Genomic DNA, 27,086 nt, shown 5'->3' with positions numbered 1-27,086 from the left:
CGTCCACAGACCCACGAGCGTGGGGCGCTGCGCCACCACCAGACGACCCGGATCTCATCCGGCCGTGCTGGAACTAGACTGTCCTTGTATACCTGTACTGATCATGTAAATGTACCACACAAAAAGAAATGCAACTGTAATCCACCCAACAAATGTACCAAGATGTAAATGTAAAACCCATGTGATGAACTTGAATGCAACTTGCATGTAATGGGCCATTAGCATGATCTCTGTGTGGGGGGGAGAATGGAGTAGTCATGGACTCACAACCAGAAATCACCGGGAACCTCCACTGGCAACAAATCTCACTACCAACCCACCCAAGCTAGAAGTAACCCTCCAATGGTTAACCAGGAAGAGCAAAGCCCAAATCACCGTCAATATACGAGTCAATTTGCATTAAAGACTTGGGGGAAGTGATGTCATGTGTATAGACCATGTATACTAACTGTATACTCACATAAGGTATGCTACCAGAGAGCACTATGGTGGGAGACCTGAGGGTCACCTGCATAGGTGTGCAGGGCCCAGTATAAAAGGCTGCCCACCATGCTTGTGCCTCACTCTGGAGTTACAATAAATAGGACTCGGGTCACAACAGCTCAAGTACAATACTAGTCCTCGTGGTGTCATTCATAAGAGTATTAAAGACTTAGCACCCCCCAACATGGAGTGGGGATCATAGAAACATAGAAACATAGAAAATAGGTGCAGGAGTAGGCCATTCGGCCCTTCGAGCTTGCACCGCCATTCAATGAGTTCATGGCTGAACATGCAACTTCAGTACCCCATTCCTGCTTTCTCGCCATACCCCTTGATCCCCCTAATAGTAAGGACTACATCGAACTCCTTTTTGAATATATTTAGTGAATTGGCCTCAACAACTTTCTGTGGTAGAGAATTCCACAGGTTCACCACTCTCTGGGTGAAGAAGTTTCTCCTCATCTTGGTCCTAAATGGCTTACCCCTTATCCTTAGACTGTGACCCCTGGTTCTGGACTTCCCCAACATTGGGAACATTCTTCCTGCATCTAACCTGTCTAAACCCATCAGAATTTTAAACGTTTCTATGAGCTCCCCTCTCATTCTTCTGAACTTCAGTGAATACAAGCCCAGTTGATCCAGTCTTTCTTGAGGGGTACGTCCCGCCATCCCAGGAATCAGTCTGGTGAACCTTCGCTGCACTCCCTCAATAGCAAGAATGTCCTTCCTCAGGTTAGGAGACCAAAACTGTACACAATTATCCAGGTGTGGCCTCACCAAGGCCCTGTACAACTGTAGCAGCACCTCCCTGCCCCTGTACTCAAATCCCCTCGCTATGAAGGCCAACATGCCATTTGCTTTCTCAACCGCCTGCTGTACCTGCATGCCAACCTTCAATGACTGATATACCATGACACCCAGGTCTCGTTGCACCTCCCCTTTTCCTAATCTGTCACCATTCAGATAATAGTCTGTCTCTCTGTTTTTACCACCAAAGTGGATAACCTCACATTTATCCACATTATACTTCATCTGCCATGCATTTGCCCACTCACCTAACCTATCCAAGTCGCTCGGCAGCCTCATAGCATCCTCCTCGCAGCTCACACTGCCACCTAACTTAGTGTCATCCGCAAATTTGGAGATACTACATTTAATCCCCTCATCTAAATCATTAATGTACAGTGTAAACAGCTGGGACCCCAGCACAGAACCTTGCGGTACCCCACTAGTCACTGCCTGCCATTCTGAAAAGTACCCATTTACACCTACTCTTTGCTTCCTGTCTGACAACCAGTTCTCAATCCATGTCAGCACACTACCCCCAATCCCATGTGCTTTAACTTTGCACATTAATCTCTTGTGTGGGACCTTGTCGAAAGCCTTCTGAAAGTCCAAATATACCACATCAACTGGTTCTCCCTTGTCCACTCTACTGGAAACATCCTCAAAAAATTCCAGAAGATTTGTCAAGCATGATTTCCCTTTCACAAATCCATGCTAACCTGGACCTATCATGTCACCTCTTTCCAAATGCGCTGCTATGACATCCTTAATAATTGATTCCATCATCTTACCCACTACCGATGTCAGGTCTATAATTCCCTGTTTTCTCTCTCCCTCCTTTTTTAAAAAGTGGGGTTACATTGGCTACCCTCCACTCGATAGGAACTGATCCAGAGTCAATGGAATGTTGGAAAATGACTGTCAATGCATCCGCTATTTTCAAGGCCACCTCCTTAAGTACTCTGGGATGCAGACCATCAGGCCCTGGGGATTTATTGGCCTTCAATCCCATCAATTTCCCCAACACAATTTCCCGACTAATAAGGATTTCCCTCAGTTCCTCCTCCTTACTAGACCCCCTGACCCCTTTTATATCCGGAAGGTTGTTGGTGTCCTCCTTCGTGAATACCGAACCAAAGTACTTGTTCAAGTGGTCCGCCATTTCTTTGTTCCCCGTTATGACTTCCCCTGATTCTGACTGCAGGGGACCTACTTTTGTCTTTACTAACCTTTTTCTCTTTACATATCTATAGAAACTTTTGCAATCCGTCTTAATGTTCCCTGCAAGCTTCTTCTCGTACTCCATTTTCCCTGCCCTAATCAAACCCTTTGTCCTCCTCTGCTGAGTTCTAAATTTCTCCCAGACTCCGGGTTCGCTGCTATTTCTGGCCAATTTGTATGCCACTTCCTTGGCTTTAATATTATCCCTGATTTCCCTTGATAGCCACGGTTGAGCCACCTTCCCTTTTTTATTTTTACACCAGACAGGAATGTATAATTGTTGTAGTTCATCCATGCGGTTTCTAAATGTATGCTATTGCCCATCCTTAAGTATCCTTCGCCAATCAATCCTAGCCAATTCACACCTCATACCTTCAAAGTTACCCTTCTTTAAGTTCTGGACCATGGTCTCTGAATTAACTATTTCATTCTCCATCCTAATGCAGAATTCCACCATATTATGGTCACTCTTCCCCAAGGGGCCTCGCACAACGAGATTGCTAATTAATCCTCGCTCAGTACACAACACCCAGTCTAAGATGGCCTCCCCCCCTAGTTGGTTCCTCGACATATTGGTCTAGAAAACCATCCCTTATGCACTCCAGGAAATCCTCCTCCACCGTATTGCTTCCAGTTTGGTTAGCCCAATCTATGTGCATATTAAAGTCACCCATTATAACTGCTGCACCCTTATTGCATGCACCCCTAATTTCCTGTTTGATGCCCTCCCCAACATCACTACTACTGTTTGGAGGTCTGTACACAACTCCCACTAACGTTTTTTGCCCTTTGGTGTTCTGCAGCTCTACCCATATAGATTCCATATCATCCAAGCTAATGTCCTTCCTAACTATTGCATTAATCTCCTCTTTAACCAGCAATGCTACCCCACCTCCTTTTCCTTTTATTCTATCCTTCCTGAATGTTGAATACCCCTGGATGTTGAGTTCCCAGCCCTGATCATCCTGGAGCCACGTCTCCGTAATCCCAATCACATCATATTTGTTAACATCTATTTGCACAGTTAATTCATCCACCTTATTACGGATACTCCTTGCATTAAGACACAAAGCCTTCAGGCTTGTTTTTTTAACACCTTTTGTCCTTTTAGAATTTTGCTGTACAATGGCCCTTTTTATTCTTTGCCTTGGGTTTCTCTGCCCTCCATTTTTCCTCATCTCCTTTCTGTCTTTTGCTTTTGTCTCCTTTTTGTTTCCCTCTGTCTCCCTGCATTGGTTCCCATCCCCCTGCCATATTAATTTAACTCCTCCCCAACAGCACTAACAAACACTCCCCCGAGGACATTGGTTCCGGTCCTGCCCAGGTGCAGACCGTCCGGTTTGTACTGGTCCCACCTCCCCCAGAACCGGTTCCAATGCCCCAGGAATTTGAATCCCTCCCTGCTGCACCACTGCTGAAGCCACGTATTCATCTGCGCTATCCTGCGATTCCTACTCTGACTAGCACGTGGCACTGGTAGCAATCCCGAGATTACTACTTTTGAGGTCCTACTTTTTAATTTAGCTCCTAGCTCCTTAAATTCGTTTCGTAGGACCTCATCCCTTTTTTTACCTATGTCGTTGGTACCAATGTGCACCACGACAACTGGCTGTTCTCCCTCCCTTTTTAGAATGTCCTGCACCCGAATGACCTGCACATGGTACACGATTAACCTGCGCCCGTTCATTAAATTGCAGACAGCACATTAAACTCGGAGAGGGGCGGGGCTTTGTGGCTGCAAGAAGTGGTGGGAGTTTTTTGAAAAGCGAATCTGGTCTGTGATATTTTGAGGAATGGCTGAACATGCGAGAGAGCGAGCACCTTGGTTTTCTGAAAGTGCACCAGAGGTCTTGGTGCAAGAAGTGGAGAGAAGGACAGACATCCTGTGTCCACAGGCAGTCGGGAGGCCCTCCAAACATATGCTCAGGAGGCAGTCGGAAGAAGTAGCGGTGGAGGTCAATACAAGAACTGTTGCTCCAAGATCATCAATGCAGTGCAGAAAGTTTAGTGATCTGACATGAATTGGCAAGGTGTGTGAATTGATCTACAAATGGCATATTCTGATAACTACACCATTAGTATCATCATCATCATCATCATCATAGGCAGTCTCTCGAAATCGAGGAAGATTTGCTTCCACTCTAAAAGTGAGTTCTCAGGTGACTGAACAGTCCAATACGGGAACTACAGTCTCTGTCACAGGTGGGACAGACAGTCGTTGGAGGAAAGGGTGGATGGGGAGTCTGGTTTGCCGCGCTGCCTGCGCTTGTTTTCTGCATGCTCTCGGCGATGAGACGAGAAGTGCTCAGCGTCCCCCCCTGGATGCTCTTCCGCCACTTAGGGCGGTCTTTGGCCAGGGACTCCCAAGTGTCGGTGGGGATGTTGCACTTAATCAAGGGGGCTTTGAGGGTATTCTTGAAACGTTTCCTCTGCCCAATTGGATTGGAATGTGCATTTTCTGGTGGTTTTTATTTTTGTGTTGGAAAAAGGACAATGTGATGGTCAGTGATAGAGGAAAAGGAGTGTGGGACTGTTGGTGAATGGGGAGGCGTTGTTGAGGTTACTGGTAGTGATGATGAATTATTTGATGTGATTATCTGCATGAACATTTTTGTGTCCTTTTGCCACTTTTTGTGCATGCGCGCTTGATTCGATTGCGCATGCGCAGTACGATATATGAGGAAGCCGGAAGTGGGGATGGTGGAAGAATGTGATCCATCTAAAGCGGGGGAGATGAAAGCGAGAATGTGATCCAGATAGTAAGACGGATCATGTTCTTCCAACCCTACCCCTTTACACCCACGCCACATTTTCCCTCTCCTCCCCTAAACCTGGTTGATTTTTCGGGTACCTCGGTGCACGTGTGGCAAGTGACATCATTGGACTCAACGAAATCTGGAAGTCACAACACTGTCACTATTCACTTCATAACCAATACACCTTTTCCTTCAGAATCTCATCCTTAAAATTCTGATCCTTGTTTTCAAATCCCTTCATGGCCTCGCCCCTTCCTATCTCTGTAATCACCTTCAGCCCCACAACCGCCCCCTCGCAAGAAATCAGCACTCCTCTAATTCTGCCCTCTTGAGCATCCCTGATTATAATTTCTCAACCATTGGTGTTGAGCCTTCTGTTGCCTAGGCCCTAAGCTCTGGAATTCTCTGCCTAAACCTCTCCACCTCTTTCCTCCTTTAAGATGCTTCTTAAAACCTATCTCTTTGACCAAGCTTTTGGTCATCTGACCTAATTTCTCCTTTTGTGGCACGGTGTTCATTTTTTTGTCCTCCTGTGTAGTGCCTTGGGACGTTTTACTACATTAAAGGCACTATATAAATACAAATTATTGTTATTGATCCTTGCTGAAGTTGTGGTAAGACAGTTGCTCCCTCCTCCTCCTTCTAAATGAGAGCCCTTCTGCCCCTCCTCCTCCCTCTTCTCGCAGTGTGTCCTGCACTGTGGGGCCTCTCTTCATTCTCCCAGTTATGTTCAATTCCCACAGGAATCCCTACCAGGCCACCCATGTCTGGAAGCAACTTGTTTCAGCACAAGTTTTTAATTGAACAAAAAGTACTTCAGCACCAGCCGGACCACTCCCTGTAGACTATTCAAACTTTATCCAATTTTAGAAAAGCTCCAAAACACATACAATTGCACCAGCAGCCAGAAGAAATAATCCAGCAACTAAACTGTAAGTAGTGCATGATCCCTTTAAATTGCAGTGGTAGGGGGTCCTTCATTCCATTTAACCTTGTGTTTAGCTGTGCGAGGTTATGACAGAGGGTTGGCTGGAGTGTGTTGTTGGAAAATGGCAGCGCTGGCATCATGTCATGATCTGCCAGCTCTGCAAGCTGCCAGTGGTCGTTAAGTGCACTTGCGCAAACCCCTTTACAAAGGTGGCGTCCTGCCCACTTCCCTTTGGAATTATGTGCGCGCATCTCGGACCCCATTTTTGAGTGTTAGGTGGCTGCGTAGCGCCTACAAAATGGGCGCTGCACAACCCAATTTAGCCCCCTATCTCCCTTTAATGAGAATGGAATGAACTTTAAGATTGATTTCTGGAATATTGCATCTAAGCTAAAACATAGGAACATAGAAGTAAGAGTAGGCCATTGAACCCATCAAACCCATTCTGCTATTCAAATAGATCATGGCTGATCTGTACCTCAAATCTATTTATCCGCCTTTGTTCCATAGCTCTTGATACGCTTACCTAATAAAGAATATGTTGATCTCAGTCTTGAAAATTTTAATTGATCCAACATCCAGTCTTTGGGGGAGGAAATTCCAAATTTCCACTACTCTTTGTGTGAAAAATTGATTCCTGATTTCACTCTTAAATGGACTAACTCTAATTTTAAGATTGTGCCCTTTGTTCTGGATTTCCCCACCAGAAGAAATAGTTTCTCTGTATGTTACCCTATCAAAACCTTTTATCATTTTAAACATCTCAATTAGATCACCCCTCAACCTTCTAAATTCAGGAGAATACAAGCCAAGTTTATGCAACCTGTCCTCATCATTTAACCTTTTAATAAGAACATAAGAAATAGGAACAGGAGTAGGCCATAAGGCCCCTCAAGCCTGCTCCGCCATTCAATAAGATCATGGCTGATCTGATCATGGACTCAGCTCCACTTCCCCGCCCACTCCGCATAACCCCTTATCGTTTAAGAAACAGTCTATTTCTGCCTTAAATTTATTCACTGTCCCAACTTCCACAGCTCTCTGAGGCAGCGAATTCCACAGATTTACAACCCTCTGAGAGAAGAAATTTCTCCTCATCTTTGTTTTAAATGGGCAGCCCCTTATTCTAAGATTGTGCCCTCTAGTTCTAGTCTCCCCCATCAGTGGAAACATCCTCTCTGCATCCACCTTGTCAAGCGCCCTCATAATCTTAAACGTTTCGATAAGATCACCTCTCATTCTTCTGAATTCTAATGAGTAGAATCCCAACCTACTCAACCTTTCCTCATAAGTCAACCCCCTCATCCTCAGAATCAACCTAGTGAACCTTCTCTGAACTGCCTCCAAAGCAAGTATATCCTTTCGTAAATATGGAAACCAAAACTGCACGCAGTATTCCACATGTGGCTTCACCAATACCTTATATAACTGTGGCAAGACTTCCCTGCTTTTATACTCCATCCCTTTGCAATAAAGGCCAAGATACCATTGGCCTTCCTGATCACTTGCTGTACCTGCATACTATCCTTTTGTGTTTCAGGCACAAGTAACTCCAGGTCCCGCTGTACTGCGGCACTTTGCAATCTTTCTCCATTTAAACAATAACTTGCTCTTTGATTTTTTTCTGCCAAATATTATGACCTCACACTTTCCAACATTATACTCCATCTGCCAAATTTTTGCCCACTCACTTAGCCTGTCTATGTTCTTTTGCAAATTTTTTGTGTCCTCCTCACACATTGCTTTTTCTCCCAGCTTTGTATCGTCAGCAAATTTGGCTACGTTACACTCAGTCCCTTCTTCCAAGTCGTTAATATAGATTGTAAATAGTTCGGGTCCCAGCACTGAGCCCTGCGACACCCCACTAGTTACTGATTGCCAACCTGAGAATGAACCATTTATCCCGACTCTCTGTTCTCTGTCAGTTAGCCAATCCTCTATCCATGCTAATATATTACCCCCAACCCCGTGAACTTTTATTTTGTGCAGTAACCTTTTATGTGGCACCTTGTCAAATGCCTTTAAGGTCTGGTATCATTCTGGTGAATCTGCATTGTATCCCCTCCATGGCCAATAAGATTCAGTGCCCAAAACAGAACATAGTACTCCAGATAGGGTCTGACCAAGGCTCTGTACATTTGTACTATAACTTCCACCCCTGTGTATTCCAGCTTCCTTGGAAAAATTATGCCTTTTGATCACTTTTTTCACCTGTACAGTCCCTTTAGTCCTCCACAGTTACTAATCTCCTGCCATTTAGAACATATTCCACTTTGTGCTTTTTGAATCCAAAGTGGATGACATTACCTTCCCCAAATTGAATTCTATCTGCCATAATTTTGCCTACTCACTTAATCTATCTAGGTTCCTTTGTAACTTCCAACCCCCATCCACACTGTGCCTCCTAATTTAATTTCATCTTAAAATTTGGACATATAACTCTGTAGTCCTTCATCCAAGTCATTGATATATATGGTGAAAAGCTGAGACACCAGTACGGATCCCAAGGGAATAGCACTTGTCACATCTAGCCAATCAGAATACATTTGCTTTATCCCCAACTCTCTGTCTCCTACCTCCCAAATAATTACCAATTCACATCACTAGGTTAGCTCCAATTCAGTGTGCTTTTATTTTTGTGAATAATCTCTTGTGCATAACCTTATCAAAAGCCTTCGTGAAGTCCACATAGACAATTTCAATAGACTCTCCCCTGTCTACTATGTTACTGATCTCTTCAAAAATAATTCACTAGATTAATCAGACATGAGCTACACTTCCATACTGACTCTCTTTGATCAGCTCATACTTGTTCAAATTCTCAGTTATTGCCCCTGATGATAAATTGCAAATGCAACCTCCCCACCTAGAGTTGAAATCATCCGATCCTGAATATTTGTCTATTTTAAATTCCACTATTTTCTTCATTACCATTTTCTTACTTATAATAATTTCCGCCTCTTGACTTATTTTTAGGTTCCTTTGTTATGTTGGTATTTTGACCTCTTCCTCTATTGTGAAAATGGATAGAAAGTATTCATTTAACAGTCTGCCATTTCCTTCTTATTCATTCCTTAGTATCCCCTGCATCTGTCTTTAATGGGCCCACATTTCCCATTCCACATTCTGTTTCTCTTAATATATTTATAAAAATGTTTTACTATTAGCTTTGATAATGCTTGCAAGTTTTTTTTTATCATACTCTGTTTTTGCACCTCTTATTACTTTCTTTGTATCCCTTTGTTGCTTTTTATAGCTCTTCCAATCCACTGGCTTTCTGCTTTTCCTTGAATCTGTAAGCCATTTCTTAGTGCTTGATATTTTCTCTTCTTCATTTGTTGGCCATGGTTGCTTGCCATAACCCATCTACAAATTAAGTTACATTCACCTTTCAATTTAAAAAAATGAGAGCAAAAGAGGATATCCGATCTCTAAGTATAAATTTAATTCTTATATCCTTAAAATTGTAACTACAAATGGAGAAACACAATAAGCTAAAACTGCCTTTGGTGTTTTCCATTCATATTTTAAAGGAGAAATTAAGCTATACTTAATGCCTGCGTAAATATAGTGCACACTAAACTGTAGTCTGTGGATGTTCGGCATTTGTATGTGAATTTTGCCAATCAGAATTTCTACCTTCTCACATCTGGCATGGGATTACATAAGATATATGACACAGAAACAGGCCATTTGGCCCAACGAGTTCATGCCGGCGCTTATGCTCCGCTCGAGCCTCCTCCCGTCTTTCCTCATCTAAATCAATGAGCATAACCCTCTATTCCTTTCTCCCTCATATGCTTGTCAAGCCTCCCCTTAAATGCATCTATACTATTCGCTTCAACCACTCCCTGTGGTAACGAGTTTCACATTCTCACCACTCTTTGGATAAAGAAGTTTCTTCTGAATTCCAGATTAGATTTCTTGGTGACTATCTTATATTGATGGCTTCAAGTTATGCTCTTCCTCTGGTACTGGTTCTGTCAGAATGTAGCGTATGGCAAGCGATAACTCTGATTCTCCAGCTAGCTTCAATACTACACCAAGAAATATGGCTAAAGGTCAGAGCTTCAGAATCCAAATCCTTTAATAAATGCAGTGTAAGCTGTTGGCAAAGAATAAAGATAAATCTAGAATTCTTGGAATACAACAGGAACAATCAAATAAAGCAGCAATAAAGAGAAGTTACATCTCTTACTGTACATCAAAGATAAAATGCAATAATTCCAAAACAATTGGATAAGGAGAAGTTACTTGCATAACTGTAGGAAGGTTCACAAACACAGAAGTTTCATTTCCGATTAACAAAAAAAGATTGTTCTAACTAAAATGGAGGCAGCTCCATGCTGTGCTTCTGCCTGTCTTTCTGGCTGTCTGTATCTAATCGGAAAACGCCACCCAGTGGCAGGAAACGGTAAGACAGCTACAGTGGCTCCAATCTGTCAAGAAGCACCACAGTCCATCACCTCCCCACAAATGGAAACATTCTCTCTCTATCCACTCTATCAAAACCTTTCATAATTTTAAAGACTTCTATTAGTTCACCCTTCAGCCTTCTTTTTTCAAAAGAAAACAGACCCAGCCTGATCATCCTTTCCTGATATGTATACCCTCGCTTTTCTGGTATCATCCTTGTAAATCTTCTCTGCACCTTCTCCTGTGCCTCTATATACTTTTTATAATAAGAACTGTACGCAGTACTCGTAAGTGTGGTCGAACCAAGGTTCGACACAGGTTTATTTTAACTTCCCTACTTTTCAATTCTATATCTCTAGAAATAAACTCTAATACTTTGTTTTCTTTTTTTATGGCTTTGCTATCCTGTGTTGCAACTTTGAGTGATTTGTGTATTTGTACTCCGAGATCCCTTTGTTCTTCTGCCCCACCTAGACTTGCACCCTGCAAGTAATAAGTGACCTTCCTATTCTTCCTTCCAAAATGTAATACCTCACATTTATCTGTGTTGATCTTCATTTGCCAATTATATGCCCATTCTGCAAGTTTATTAATGTCCTCATGTAATTTGTTGCAGTCCTCCTCAGTATTGACTATACCCCCTATTTAGAAATTGTGTTTTTAATTCCAAAGTCTAAATCGTTAATATAAATTGTGAACAACAGCGGTCCCAGCACTGATCCTTGTGGAACACCACTTCCCACCTTCTGCCACTGTGAATAGCTACCCTTTACCCCTACTCTCTGCTTTCTGTCTTGAAGCCAGCTAGCTATTCAATCTGCTACTTGTCCCCTGACTCCGCATTCTTTGACCTTGTTCATCAGTCTATTATGGGGTACCTTATCGAAGGCCTTTTGAAAATCTAGATAAATTCCATTTACTGCATTACCATTGTCTACTCTCTCTGTTACCTCTTCAAAAAATGCAATGAGGTTGGTCAAGCAAGGCTTTCCCTTTTGAAATTCATGCTGACTATTATTATATTTTTGGTTTCTAGTGGGCCGAAATTGGTGGCATTACCGCCGGCTGCCGCCAGGTTTTTTTTAGCCGCTCTCCCCTCGGTGACAGATTCCTCCAGGTCTGCATCTGGCGGGACGGAGTACCGGCAAGAACCGCCCACTGACGGCCTCTGGTGGCCAAGTTGCATAAGTGACCTCCCGCCCGCCGGGCTGCCATATTGGTGCGGGTGGGAGTCGGCGACAGCAGGGGGAAGGACCGTTGCGTGGAGGCAGGTCTAACCCCGACGGTAAGTAAGAAGACCTGCAAAAAAAGGTTACTGAACATTTTTTAACTTTATTTCTTTCATGGTTTTACCTGTATGGGGGCCACTGAAGGTGTTATTTTTTTTTATTGTGAATATTTTTATTTTTCAGCATTTCCCCCCTCCTTGGGCCCGACTAAATCCTCGGCGGCACTTTGGCGACGAACGCATTTGCCGCCGACGTTGGGAGCTCCCGTCCACTGCCATCCAGATTGTTGGCGTAAGCTGTTATTTGGCTGCCAGGCGGTACTGCCATCTTTTTTAGAGGGATCTTTCTGGCAAAGTACCACCCGGTCTCTCGGTGGCCATCGGCTGTCGATTGGACGACACTTGGATGGGCCTTGGTTTCCAACAAGTTCAGGCCCTTGATGTTCTTCTATTTTCTCCTTTAGTAGGAATTCCATTATTTTTCCTACCACCGATGTTAAGCTGATTGGGTTAAGGGATCAAGGGGTATGGAGAGAAAGCAGGAAAGGGGTACTGAGGGAATGATCAGCCATGATCTTATTGAATGGCGGTGCAGGCTCGAAAGGTCGAATGGCCTCCTCCTGCACCTATTTTCTATGTTTCTATGATTGGCCTATAATTCCTTGGACATATTCTATCCTCCTTTTTAAATATAGGTATTACATTAGCTATCCGCTAGTCCTCTGGCACTACACCTTTTTCTAATGAATTATTAAATATGTGTAGTAATGCTTCTGCTATCTCTACCCTAGATTCTTTTAAAATGTGTGGATGCAATCCATCCAGACCAGGGGTTTTATCCTCTTTGAGTTTGATTAGTTTACTTAACATATCCCCTATTTTTATTTTAAATGCACTTATCTCATTACTAGTCTCATCATCCAATGTCATGTCCACCTATTCTATCTCCTTGGTAAATACTGAAGCAAAATAATTATTTAATATTTCTGCCATCTCTCTATCGTTACCGCCTAGAATGAAACCTACAACCCATTGCCAGCGTAGTATTGTCTGTTACAGTCAAGATTACTACAGCCCTCAACTTCTTTGCCTCTGGCTCTTTATAGGTTGCAAGATCCATCCGTCTTCAATTCATCCTTGCATTAAGTGGGTGACTGATGCTATAATTTCATCACGTTCCCCAAGGACAAAAGGAAATAGCAGGATGGAGCTCTGAGATTTGTGCAGGTTGCATGCTTCTACTAATCCCAGTGTGCCATTGATCTCACATGTATCGCCATGCAGGCTCCTGCAGACGAGCATGCCACCACCATGAATTGCAAGGGCTCCATTCCATTAACGTGCAACTGGTGTGTGATCACTAGCAACACATCATGCAAATCTGAGCCTGCATTTGTGCAGCTGCCATGATGCTTTTATATTCTGCCAATTCATCCATCTCACTATACTTTGCACAGCAACTGAGTGTCTGGCTGTTTGGGGACAAGAGTTATACTCTGCATACTTTGCTCATGACTCCTCTCAGAAACTCATGGTCACTGGCTCAACTCCACTGCAACTAGATCCACAGGTTGACTAGAGCCCTCATTGAGAGGGCCATTGGAGTACTCATGCAATGATTCCGCTGAATGGACAGGTCTGGTGGCTTCCTCCAATGTAGTTCAGGGAGTGTGTCCTGTTTTGTAGTGGTTTGCAGCATGCCGCATAACTTTGCTTTTCAATGGGGACAACACATGGAAGAGGATGATGAAGGCAGCACAGATGACATTGAGGATGCCGAAGAAACTGTATGGTATTACCATCAACCTGCAGTCGGAGCTCTTTGACAGCACAGCACTTCAGTTGCTCCCCTGTATTAACACTCATGTCCAAAATCTCTCCCAGTCCTCCATCTTCCAATAAGCTAATTCCACCCAAAGACCGATGTCAATGTACTTGTCATCTGACATTGCAGGGTCACCAGTTACTACAGGAACACTCTGCGCACACAGATTTCAAAATGGTTTAGAATTTTACCGGCTTATACAAATACCTATAAACTATTTATCACCCAGATGTGATTCCATAGTATCTTTTTAAAGTGATCTCTCAGCTACTCTACCACTTCTACAAGGTACCCCTCCAGCAGCTTCAGCATTGGAGTTGTAGAGATGCTGTGGTTCAGATGAGGGCTCTTCAGATGCTTGTAGTCAGTAAGCACTAGGACTTCAGACCTGAGAGGGCCCAGATGAAGACTGCAACACCTCAAAGGTTTCTGGGGTTGGTTGGCCTAGCTGGATTTCTGGCACCTGGGCAGGGATTGGTTGAAGGAGTGCTGATGATGTGGACCTGCTGTCATCCTGAGTGAAGACAATATGTTGCATGTCCATTGCATGACTGCCCCTGCCATGGGGCCCCTGCCCCTGCACCTCAACATTCTCAATGATCTGAACTAAGAGATAGGTGACTGTAGGACATAAAAATTTGACAGGCAGGTGAAAAGTCAGCTGATCCATCAGATAGTAGAAGCCTGCAATCTGCACAAACCCCAGACGCTGAATAATGCTCCCCAACTCTACTGCACCTTGACATAACAACATTTAATAGAAAATATATAATAAAATATAACATAAAATATAATACCACATAACATAACACTTATTACAAGAAAGCAGGGGCCACGAAGCATGTTAATTCTATAGAAGCACAATTTTCTGAGATTAAGTTTGAAGTAAGGGATGTCTCTCATAGCAGAAGTGGGGCAGAAAATTGGACCCAGTACCTTGTGCAGTTGATTTATCGTGCATCTCATTTTCAGACTTGGGCAAGAAATAAGGCCACACCACAGATGTACAATGTTATATATGTAAACTTCTATTTACTCTGTACAGCCACCAGAGGGCTCATCCCCTGGAGTCCCAAGGGATCCAACAATCCCTTGGGAACACAGGTACTTAAGGAGGCCTCACAGGTTGGAGAGGCACTCTGGAAACCTGTAATAAAAGACTACGGTCACACTTTACTTTAAGCTCACAGTGTTCACTCTGACTCTTTCTCCATACATCAAAACTGGTGACGCGATACAGATAGCGAACCCAAAGATGCAGAGAACAGTGGGCATCCTGGAGAAATTCTTGGAGGGAGATGATTGGGAAACTTTTGTGGAGCGACTCGACCAATACTTCGTGGCCAACGAGCTAGATAGGGAAGGGAACGCTGCCAAACGAAGGGTGATCCTCCTCACCGTCTGTGGGGCACCAACGTATGGCCTCGTGAAGAATCTGTTCCCTCCAGCGAAACCCATGGAGAAATCATATGATGATTTGTGCACACTGGTCCGAGAGCATTTGAACCCAAAGGAAAGCGTTCTGATGGCGAGGTACCGGTTCTACACCTATAAAAGGTCTGAAGGCTAGGAAGGGGTGAGTTATGTCGCCGAGTTAAGACGCCTTGCAGGACATTGCGAATTAGAAGGACATTTGGAGCACATGCTCAGAGACTTTTTCCGACTTGGCATTGGCCATAAAACCATACTTCGCAAACTTTTGACTGTAGAGACCCCAACCTTGAGTAAAGCCGTAGCGACAGCCCAGACGTTCATTGCCACCGGCGACAATACTAAGCAAATCTCTCCGCACACAAGTGCTGTTACAAGTACTGTGAACAAAGTGATGTTGTTTTCGAATTGCAGAGTACAGGGCAGGCCCCACATGCCTGCAGCTGCACATCTGTAGATGTCTCAGAATCCACCATCAAGGATGATGAATGCAAGGCCATTAACACCTTGTTGGCGCTGCGGGGGTGAATATCATTTCCATTCATGCCGATTCAAAGGGTATGTTTGCAAGGGCTGTGGAACAATGGGTCATGTCCAGTGTATGTGCAGGCGAGCTGCTAATCCTGTTAAACCTGCAAACCACCACATTGCAGAGGAGTACAGATCCACGGAGGATCACGACGAACCAGAGCCTCAGACCGAGAAGACAGAGGTACATGGGGTGCACACATTCACCACAAATTATCCCCTGATAATGCTGAATGTTGAACTAAATGGACTCCTGGTGTCAGTGGAACTGGACATGGGCACGAGCCAATCCATCATGGGCAAAAAGACTTTCGAAATATTGTGGTGCAACAAGGCCTCAAGGCCAGTCTTAACTCCAATTCGTAGGAAACTAAGAACTTACACGAAAGAACTGATTCCCAGAATCGGCAGTGCTACTGTAAAAATCTCCTACGATGGAGCGGTGCACAAGCTACCACTCTGGGTGGTACCGGGCGATGGTCCCACGCTGCTCGGCAGGAGCTGGCTGGGAAAGATACGCTGGAACTGGGACGACATCCGAGCGCTATTGCCTGCTGACGACACGTCATGTGCCCAGGTCTTAAATAAATTTACTTCGCTGTTCGAACCAGGCATCGGGAAATTCCAAGGAGCAAAAGTGCAGATCCACCTAATACTGGGGGCACGACCCATCCATCACAAGGTGAGAGCAGTTCCGTACATGATGAGAGAAAGGGTAGAGTTCGAACTAGACTGGCTCCAAGGAGAGGGCACCATTTCACCGATCAAGTTCAACGAGTGGGCCAGCCTGATCATGCCTGTCCTCAAGAGAGGCGGCACCGTCAGAATCTGTGGCGATTACAAAGTAACTATTAATCATTTCTCCCTGCAGGACCAAGACCCACGACCAAAGGCCGATGACTTCTTTGGCAGGAGGAAAGACGTTCACGAAGATGGGTTTGACTTCAGCCTACATGATGCAGGAACTGGAGGAATCATCGAAGGGCCTCACATGCATTAACACGCACAAAGGTCTTTTTATTTATTACAGCCCGCAGATCTAGCCATGGTTATGGAAGCATTTGAGAGTGAGCAATCACCCATCACTGCCGGCAGATCAAAACCTGGACAAGTCAGGACCCCTTATTATCCCTGGTTAAAAGCTGTGTGCTTCACGGGAGCTGGTCCAATGTCCCAGTGGAAATGCAAGAAGAGATAAAGCCGTTCCAGCGGCGCAAAGATGAAATGTCTATACAGGTAGACTGCCTTCTGTGGGGCAATCATGTAGTGGTTCCCAAGAAGGGCAGAGACATCTTCATCAATGACCTCTACAGTACCCACCCAGGCATCGTAATGATGAAAGCGATAGCCAGATCCCACGTGTGGTGGCCCGGTATCGATGCGGACTTAGAGTCCTGCGTTCACAGATGTAATACATGCTTGCAGTTAAGCAATGTACCCAGGGAGGCGTCACTAAGTTGATTGGTCTTGGCCCTCCAAACCGTGGTCTAGGGTACACGTTGACTATGCAGGCCCGTTCTTGGGTTAAATGTTCCTTGTGTTTGTAGACGCGTACTCCAAGTGGATAGAATGTGAGATAATGTCAGCTAGCACATCCGCTGCCATGACTGAAAGCCTGCGGGCCATGTTTGCCACACACGGCCTACCCGATATCCTGGTGAGCGACAATGGGCCATGTTTTACCAGTGCTGAGTTCAAAGAATACATGATCCTGTAACGGGATCAACCATGTCACATCTTGCCAGTTTAAACCAGCGTCCAATGGTCAGGCAGAGAGAGCAGTGCAAACCATCAAGCAAGGCTTGAAGAGGGTAACTGAAGGCTCATTGCAGACCCGCCTATCCCGAGTCCTGCTTAGCTACCGCACGAGACCCCACTCACTCACTGGGATCCCACCTGCTGAACTGCTCATGAAAAGAGCACTTAAGACAAGGCTCTCGTTAGTTCACCCTGATCTACATGAACAGGTAGAGAGCAGGTGGCTTCAACAAAGTGCATTACCATGATAGCGCAATTGTGTCACGTGAGATTGAAATCAATGATCCTGTATTTGTATTGAATTATGGACAAGGTCCCAAGTGGCATCCCGGCACTGTCGTGGCCAAAGAGGGGAACAGGGTGTTTCGGGTCAAACTTTCAAATGGACTCATTCACCGGAAACACTTGGACCAAATCAAACTCAGATTCACAGACTATCCTGAGCAACCCACCTTGGACCCTACCTTCTTTGATCCCCCAACATACATACCAGTGGCAACCGGCACCACGGTTGACCCCGAATCAGAACCCATCATCCACAGCAGCCCAGCAGGACTCAACACAGCAGGCAGCCCAGCAAAGCCAGCTGCACAGCAGCCCAGCGAGGGCCCAACAAATGATCCAACAATACCAGCTTTCACACCGATATGATCAACCAGGGCAAGAAGGGCACCAGATCGACTCACATTGTAAATAGTTACACTATTGATTTTGGGGGAGAGTGTTGTTATATCTGTAAACTTGTATTTACTCTGTACAACCACCAGAGGGCTCATCCCCTGGAGCCCGAAAGGATCCCACAATCCCTTGGGAGCACAGCCTCACAGGTTGGAAAGGCACTCTGGAGACTTGCTATAAAAGACTAAGGTCACACTTTACTTTGAGCTCACAATGTTCAGTCTGACTCTTTCTCCATACATAACATACAAGAACACAATTTACATTGCATAATTATGTTAATCTAGTCCCTCATCAAATTTCCCAACTTTGGGCAAGACTAACTTATATACAGTGTCATCCGTGGCTCAGTTGGTAGCACCCACACCTCTGAATCAGAAGGTTGTGGGTTCATAGTCCCACTCCAGAGTCTTGAGCACAACAATCTAGACTGACATTCCAGTGCAGTACTGTTGGAAGTGAAATTGCCACTTTTTATAGCACCCAGGGGGAGGGGAGGCGCTACTGCTTCCCGGGAAATTCCCCGGGAGTTTGCGGAGGCACTGCAAAAGCAGTGCCGTGCCACTGCGCAACTGGCGATGGCAACCCCTCACTGTCCCACGCTGACCCCTTAAAGCCCTGCGGGGAAAATTGCCGCGAGGCTGGCATGAGTGGATGTCAACACCAGCTTCGTGGGTCGTGAAGCTAGCCAACATCTGCTCCGGGGTGCTCCTTAAAAGGGAAGGTGCCAGTGCCCCGGGCTGCCATCTTTTTTTGCCTGCCGACTCTCGGGTCAGCTCAACGATGTCGGCTGTAGCATGGTCCAGGCCACCATCCTGTGCTGTTTTTGATGCTGGGTTACAGAGAACAAAACCGGGAAAATACATACATGAAACAGGGAAGGGTAAATGCACACAAGGCAACATTGGAACAGTGTAGAAAAAGTGCTTTCTTTAAACAGAAGCTAATTTACCGCAATGCATAAAGAAAACAGTTAGGCATTGAGAAAACAATGGTCTGAAATTATGTAAACTTAATTGGATTATCGAACTTAAGATGCTGGCCTGGGATGCTAATTTGCGCAGAAACCGGTTGGATCAGAGCTTCTGTCTGTTCCAAATATGACCTCTGCGATCTGAGAGGGCAGAGCTGGAGGAATAAATTGCTACACCAGTAATTTCCTTGGCCTTGCACTGGTGGCTGGCCTGTATCACTTTTCCCGCCCCCCTCTCCTTTCTCTGTTGGATGTCCATGATGGACCTATAGTGGTCCAGCACTTGCCACTTGCATGCTAATGAGGTTACCTTCCCCCCGTCTCCGAATACTGCAGTGGGATCAGGAGTGGAGGTCACTTCCGCGGGTACAGCAAGCTTGCGGAAATCATAAGACGAGGACAGCCTTTTCTGTAGCCCTCAATTTAGAATTGACGCAGCACACTGAAATCAAAGCAGTCAATGAGAAGTATCATGGCAGCTCCTCAGGGACACTGAATCAAATAATATGGTTGGGCACAGTTAACTGGACAGGTTGGCTCTATAGCCATTCTGTTGATTGCACAAGTGAGGAGCTAGAGAACACCAAAAAGACCTCCATTTATTTACCTGGTAGTCAATTGGTGGGATTGAGCAGATAATCTAAAGATCAGTATGACTGATATGCTAATTTCTTCTGCTGCTGATCACTTAAATATTATTAAGTTAACTGTGTACATGTAAGGGACGATTTTCCTGCCTCCCCCACACCTGGACACCAGTCAGATGGATTGAATCTGAAGTGCATTTCTCATGATCTGACCTAAATCTGCCTGTATTTTTGGGTTCAGGTCATTAGCTTAGGCTTAATAAACTGCAGACATAGGTCTGCTCCGTGGTATGGCCTTGTGCTTAGTAATGGCTGCCAGCTTCAGAGCCTTGAAAGATAAGGGAGTCAAGGGTTATGGAGAGCGGGTGGGGAAGTGGAGCTGAGGCCAGGATCAGATTAGCCATGATCACACTGAATGGTGGAGCAGGCCCGAGGGGCCAAATGGTCTACTCCTGCTCCTATTTCTTATGTTCTTCTGGTTACTGTCTAAACGCAGCAGCTAGAATGTTTCTGTCATGAATGAAGAGTCTGACTGGATACTGCGAGCTTAGTCTTTTATTGCAGGTCTCCAGTGTGCCTCTCCAGCCTGTGACGCCTCTTTAAGTACCTGTGCTCCCAAGAGATTATGGGATCCCTTAGGGACTCCAGGGGATGAGCCCTTTGGTGGCTGTACAAGGTAAATACAAGTTTGCATATACAACAACACTCGCCACCACCCCCCCCCCCGCCCCAAAGTCAACAGTGTAACTATTTACAAGGTGAGACAATCTGAGGCGCTTCTTTCCCTGGTTGATCGTCTCGGTGCAAATGGTGGTATTGGTGAACCGTCTGTTGGACCCTCGCTGTGGTGAGTCCTGCTGGGCTGCTGCGGATGATGGGTTCTGCTTCTTGGCCAACCGCGGTGTTGGTTATCACTGGTGTGTATGTTGGGGGGTCAAAGAAGGTAAGGTCCAAGGTGGGTTGCTCAGAATAGTCCATGAATCTGAGTTTGATTTGGTCCAAGTGTTTCCGGTGAATTAGTCCATTTGAAAGTTTGACCCGAAACACCCTGCTCCCCTCTTTGGCCACATCAGTGCCTGAAGCCACTTGGGACCTTGTCCATAATTCAATACAAATACGGGATCATTGATTTCAATTTCACGTGATACATTTGCGCTATCATGATATGTACTTTGTTGAAGCCGCCTGCTCTCTACCTGTTCATGTGGATCAGGGTGAACTAACGAGAGCCTTGTCTTAAGTGCCCTTTTCATGAGCAGTTCAGCAGGTGGAATCCCAGTGAGCGAGTGGGGTCTCGTGCGGTAACTAAGCAAGACTCGGCATAGGCGAGTCTGCAGTGAGCCTTCAGTTACCCTCTTCAAGCCCTGCTTGATACTTTGCACTGCTCTCTCTGCCTGACCATTGGATACTGGTTTGAATGGGGCAGATGTGACATGTTTGATCCCGTTGCGGGTCATGAATTCTTTGAACTCGGCACTGGTAAAACATGGCCCATTGTCGCTCACCAAGACATCGGGCAGGCCGTGCGTGGCAAATATGGCCCGCAGGCTTTCAGTGGTGGCAGCAAACATGCTTGCCGACATTATCTCATATTCAATCCATTTGGAGTATGCATCTACAACCACAAAGAACATTTTACCCATGAACGGGCCTGCATAGCTGACATGGACCCTAGACCACGGTTTGGAGGGCCAAGACCATAAACTTAGAGGCACCTCCGTGGGTGCATTATTTAACTGCGAGCATGTGTTGCATCTGTGCATGCAGGACTCTAAGTCCACATCGATACTGGGCCACCACATGTGGGAACTGGCTATCGCTTTCATCATTACGATGCCTGGGTGGGTACTGTGGAGGTCACTGATGAAGGTGTCTACTCTTCTTGGGAACCACTACCCGATTTCCCCACAGAAGGCAGTCTGCCTGTATAGACATTTCATCTTTGCACCGCTGGAACGACTTTATCTCATCCTGCATTTCCACTGGGATACTGGACCAGCTCCCGTGAAGCAGACAGTTTTTAACTAGGGACAGTAAAGGGTCCTGGCTCATCCAGGTTCTAATCTGTCGGGCTGTGACGGGTGATTGCTCACTCTTGAATGCTTCCATAACCATGACTAAATCTGCGGGCTGTGCCATTTCCACCCGTGGTGGGCAATGGCAGCCCACTGAGAGCATCGGCACAGTTTTCTGTGCCTGGTTTGTGGCGGATGGCGTAGTTGTATGCAGACAATGTGAGTGCCCATCTCTGGATGCGGGCCGATGCATTGGTATTTATCCCCTTACTCTCGGAAAATGGAGCTATCAGTGGCTTATGGTCAGTTTCCAATTCAAATTTTAGCCCAAACAGGTATTGATGCATTTTCTTTACCCCATAGACACATGCTAATGCTTCTTTTTCAATCATGCTGCAGGCTCTCTCAGCCTTAGACAGACTCCTGGATGCATAAACAACCAGTTGCAATTTCCCAAAATCAGCAGCTTGTTGCAATACACACCCGACACCATATGATAACGCATCACATGCTAGTACCAAATGTCTTACATGGATCATATGACACAAGCAATTTGTTTGAGCATAACAATTTTCTCGCTTTTACAAAGGCATTTTCTTGACTTTTGCCCCATACCCATTCCTCTCCTTTACGCAGTAAGGTGTGCAGTGGTTCTAACCGTGTGCTGAGACCCAGTAAGAAGTTACCAAAATAGTTCACGAGTCCTCGAAACGACCGCAGCTCTGGAACGTTATGTGGCCTCGGTGCGTTCTCGATTGCCTCGGTCTTCGAATCGGTGGGACTGATACCGCCTGCCACAATGTTTCTCCCCAGGAACTCCACTTCAGGCGCCAGGAAAACGCACTTCGAGCATTTCAACCTGTGCCCCACATGGTTGAGTCGACTAAGAACCTCCTCCAGGTTCTGCAGATGTTCACTTGCGTCCCGATCTGTAACCAAGATGTTGACCTGGAAGACCACTGTGCGCGGGATCGACTTCAGTAAGGTTTCCATGTTTCTCTGGAATATCGCTGCTGCTGATCGAATTCCAAACAGATATCTGTTATAAATGAAGAGACCTTTGTGCGTGTTGATGCAGGTGAGAGCCTTCGATGATTCCTCCAGCTCCTGCGTCATGTACGCCGAGGTCACGTCCAGCTTCATGAACGTCTTTCCTCCCGCCAGCGTAGCAAAAAGGTCGTCGGCCTTTGGTAATGAGTATTGGTCCTGCAGGAAGAAACAATTGATAGTTACTTTGTAATCACCACAGATTCTGACGATGCCATCTCCCTTGAGGACAGAAACGATCAGACTGGACCATTCGTTGAATTCGATTGGTGAAATGATGCCCTCTCGTTGCAGCCGGTCTAGCTCGATCTCTATCCTTTTTCTCTTCATGCTCTCGCTCTCGCCTTGTGATGGATGAGTCGCACCCCTGGAATTAGGTGGATCTGCACGTTTGCTCCTTGGAACTTCCCAATGCCTGGTTCGAACAGCAAAAGGAATTTGTTTAAGACTTGGGCACACGAAGTGTCGTCAGCAGTCGAGAGCGCTCGGACATCGTCCCAGTTCCAGCGTATCTTTCCCAGTCAGCTCCTGCCAAGCAGCGTGGGACAATCGCCCGGTACCACCCAGAGTGGTAGCTTGTGCACCGCTCCATCGTAGGAGATGTTTACAGTAGCACTGCCGATTACGGGAATCAGTTCCTTTGTGTAAGTTCTCAGTATTGTGTGAATTGGAGTCAAGCCTTGAGGCCTTGCTGCACCACAATTGTTTGAAAGTTTTTTTGCTCATAATGGACTGGCTCGCGCCCGTGTCCAACTCCATTGACACCGGGAGTCTATTTAGTTCAACCTTCAGCATTATCAGGGGACACTTAGTGGTAAATGTATGCACCCCATATACCTCTGCCTCCTCGGTCTGAGGCTTTGGTTCGTCGTGATCCGCCGTGGATCTGTCCTCCTCTGCAACATGGTGCTTTGCAGGATTAACAGGATTAGCAGCTCGCCTGCACATACGTTGGAAGCGTCCCATTGTTCCACAGCCCTTGCAAACGTACCCTTTGAAGCGGCATGAATGGAAACGATGATCACCCCCGCAGCGCCAACAAGGTGTTAATGGTCTTGCATTCATTACCATTGATGGTGGATTCTGAGACATCTATGAACGTGCAGCTGCAGGCATGTGGGGCCTGCCCTGTACTTTGCAATTTGAAAACAACATCACTTTGTTCACAGTACTTGTGGCAGCACTCGTGTGCTGAGAGATTTGCTTAGTATTGTCACTGGTGGCAATGAACGCCTGGGCTATCGCTATGGCCTTTCTCAAGGTTGGGGTCTCTACAGTCAAAAGTTTGCGAAGTATCATTTCATGGCCAATGCCAAGTACGAAAAAGTCTCTGAGCATGTGCTCCAAATGTCCTTCAAATTTGCAATGTCCTGCAAGGCGTCTTAGCTCGATGACATAACTCGCCACTTCCTGGCCTTCAGACCTTTTGTAGGTGTAGAACCGGTACCTCACCATCAGAAGGCTTTCCTTTGGGTTCAAATGCTCTCGGACAAATCATCGTATGATCTCTCTGTGGGTTTCGCTGGAGCAAGCAGATTTTTCATGAAGCCATACGTTGGTGCCCCGCAGACGGTGAGGCCCTTCGTTTGGCATCGTTCGCTTCTCCTTCCAGCTCGTTCGCCACGAAGTATTGGTCGAGTCGCTCCACGAAGGTTTCTCAATCATCTCCCTCCGAGAATTTCTCCAGGATGCCCACTACTCTCTGCATCGTTGGGTTCATTATCTGTATCTCGCCAGTTGTTATGTACGAATAAAGAGTCTGACTGGATACTGTGAGCTCAAAGTAAAGTGAGACCTTAGTCTTTTATTGCAGGTCTCCAGAGTGCCTCTCCAGCATGTGAGGCCTCCTTAAGTACCTGTGCTCCCAAGAGATTATGGGATCCCTTGGGACTCCAGGGAATGAGCCATCTGGTGGCTGTACAAGGTAAATACAAGTTTGCATATATAACAATTTCCAACACTAATTTCTGTTCTACTGCCCCTGAAAGAAAATGGGACGTATCTTTTTTTGGTCCTCTGATCTTAGCTGTCTGTCACTCTCTGATCTCCAACTATAAAGGTTGCAGTGCATAAAGCCCACTTTTTCTCAGTGCCCTCAAAATTGGCCCTGTTCTAACGACAGGTGGTTAGTCATGCCCCTTCAACCTCATTACCATGTCTGTTGATTGCATACTCCATCTCAAGGCAACATATGGGGCGAAGACTTGGCGTCACAAGTCCCCGTCCCCTTTTACTCTCCTTTACATCTGGAAACTGAGCATTCCTCAGGTGCATTGGACAGGAAAATCAACCCAATATAACATTATAACATTTTTGAAATCTATTATTCTAAAATGTTCTTTTAATATGTTAAAGGAGCATATATTTTATTTGAAGATTTGTAAAATAAACTATTGGTTTTCATTGACTACCAGTTTTTCTTCAATGCTGTAGGCAGTTTCTGTTTCAAAAATTAACGGAAAATGTTTAGTCAATAGACACTTTTCAATGAAAAAAATGTGTTAACATTACAGAGCTGTGGTCATTGCCAAAACTATTATTTTCCTATCGGTTGAAACAAACCTGGCTTATTGTTGTTGTTATTTTATGCAGGACAGTCCAGGAAAAAATGACAAATGGGGTTTTCCAAAAGTGTAAATAAAAAGGGTAACAATGATGCAACTTTGTTTTAACCAATCACTGATTCTAACTGCGATATTACCATGCTATGTGCTGCATAGAATAATGTAATACCCTCTCTTTTCCATTTATAATCTCAGGATCAGAGACATGCCAGCTTGAATTGACTCCTGCAGTCAAGATGTGAATGCTCACACAATATGAAGATATTAATCATCGCAGGACTAAAAAAATCATCCTAATTAAAAGTGGACATCTGCAAGAAAACAGTGACTAGTTCTCAGCTCTAAGAATGAAATGTAATTATATAATGATTAATATTTATCCCTTGCATTACAACAACTTAATTTCAGTTGCTTTACCACTAAAAGAGACAACTTAATTCTTATTGATTAGACCTTTGTTAATTTGGCTATATATGCAATTAAGCACCACTGAGCTGTAATATGTAAAAGATTGATTTGAGTACAAATATCATCGACTATTTACACAGTATGGAAGAACCATTATTACAAGGATTAGAGTATCCTACACAATTCAGCTGATTAGAAATATTAGTATTCCATTGTATTTTAATGAAAAGTCATGTTAAAGACCAGAAATCCCTGTCCTTTAAAATCAATGAAAGTTTTGTAGGTAATATTCCTTTTATATTAAAAGACAAATTTAAAGCATTGGTGTGTATACAGTAATCGCTCAATAATCTACACAGGTCTGGTATTTATAAAACTCTAATGCTCCTTTTTCGCTGAACTATTTTGACCTTTGTAAACCACTGGATCATATTTTACACTGCAACAATTACTGTTTTAGAGACCATGGTAACGCACAGATTTAGTTTAAAGGGGAAAAGAAAATAATGAAAACATAGAAACCAACCATCTTCATCACACACTTTTCCTCCAGTTAATGAGAAAATATTACATAATACCTCATGCTACACACACCATACCATATTAAAACTAACTGCCAGCAACTGAACAAAAACATCTACACTGGGCTGTCCTTAACAATCTCTGCATTACTCACTTACCATATTGATGTAAAATGACTGCATAGCAAGTGACTCAGATAATACAGCTGCAATATACCTGCACAACTAAACATTAAAATACCAAGGAAGCTTCCACAATCATTTTCCCCATATACGCCCTTTTTAAAATAATTTATTTCATAAATTTCTTTCTGAGCTATATTTATAGAAAGTGAATCACACTCAATCTAACATGCTCATAATTTTGCTGCCATGTGTTACCTAGTTGATTTTCACTGATATAGATGTTATATGTTGAGACCTATATAAATATCATATCCATGTGGTGTGCTTATTAGGCTGAATATTATTAATAGAGAAACATAAAACACTCTGTAATATGTCACTTATACTAGACTCCTGACATTATAAAAATATTTACCATTCTGTATTTAAAACTGTTACAAAATAAAGGGCTGTTGCCTTGTTACTATCATCTTTTACCCCATTTTATTTACTAATGAGATAAAATGTTGTTCCCTATCTGACTGTTGGGTTTTACCTTAATATAAAATCTACTTGTGAATTGCAATACCTGCATTTAAACACTCTTCAAGGACATGTAGTGACCTATTTTACTCTTTCTGTAATATTGGGGGAATTTTAACCCCTAGAAACAGGTGGGTTCAGATGTGGTGAGAAGTAAAATGGAAAAATTCTCAAACCCGAACACAACCCACGAACCAGCCCACTTCCAGTTTTAACGGAGGCGGGATGGGCGACCAACCTGCCCCTAGGATATGGGGTGCTCATTTAAATATTTTAATGAGGCTG

The 27,086-nt window shown here is 44.7% G+C and overlaps 1 protein-coding gene and 1 long non-coding RNA gene across 7 annotated transcripts in view; one reads left to right on the top strand and one right to left on the bottom strand.

The window, feature by feature from the left end:
* LOC139263793 (uncharacterized) overlaps positions 1-10,532 on the bottom strand; it is a 125,876-nt gene extending 115,344 nt beyond the window's left edge. The window contains exons 1-2 of one of the 2 annotated variants that reach the window (XR_011593208.1): positions 10,429-10,532; positions 10,053-10,279 (exon numbers count right to left, since the gene is read on the bottom strand). This is a non-coding gene — a long non-coding RNA (uncharacterized lncRNA). The remainder of the gene's footprint in view (positions 1-10,052; positions 10,280-10,428) is intronic. The other variant, XR_011593207.1, reaches the window with a different exon arrangement.
* Positions 1-26,748, top strand: part of LOC139263792 (uncharacterized protein C7orf57-like) — a 194,314-nt gene extending 167,566 nt beyond the window's left edge. For 2 of the 5 annotated variants that reach the window (XM_070879845.1, XM_070879844.1), the window contains exons 9-10: positions 25,253-25,306; positions 25,420-25,474. In XM_070879845.1, coding sequence (XP_070735946.1) covers positions 25,253-25,301 — 49 coding nt within the window. In that variant the 3' untranslated portion in view covers positions 25,302-25,306; positions 25,420-25,474. Of the gene's footprint in view, positions 1-25,252; positions 25,307-25,419 lie in introns of all 5 variants that reach the window. The other 3 variants (XM_070879848.1, XM_070879846.1, XM_070879847.1) reach the window with 2 other exon arrangements.
* Positions 26,749-27,086: the final 338 nt, after the last annotated feature.

This window comes from Pristiophorus japonicus, chromosome 5 (assembly GCF_044704955.1).
Source record: "Pristiophorus japonicus isolate sPriJap1 chromosome 5, sPriJap1.hap1, whole genome shotgun sequence".
NCBI classification, from domain to species: domain Eukaryota; kingdom Metazoa; phylum Chordata; class Chondrichthyes; family Pristiophoridae; genus Pristiophorus; species Pristiophorus japonicus.
This window is presented reverse-complemented; position numbering and strand designations above follow the sequence as displayed.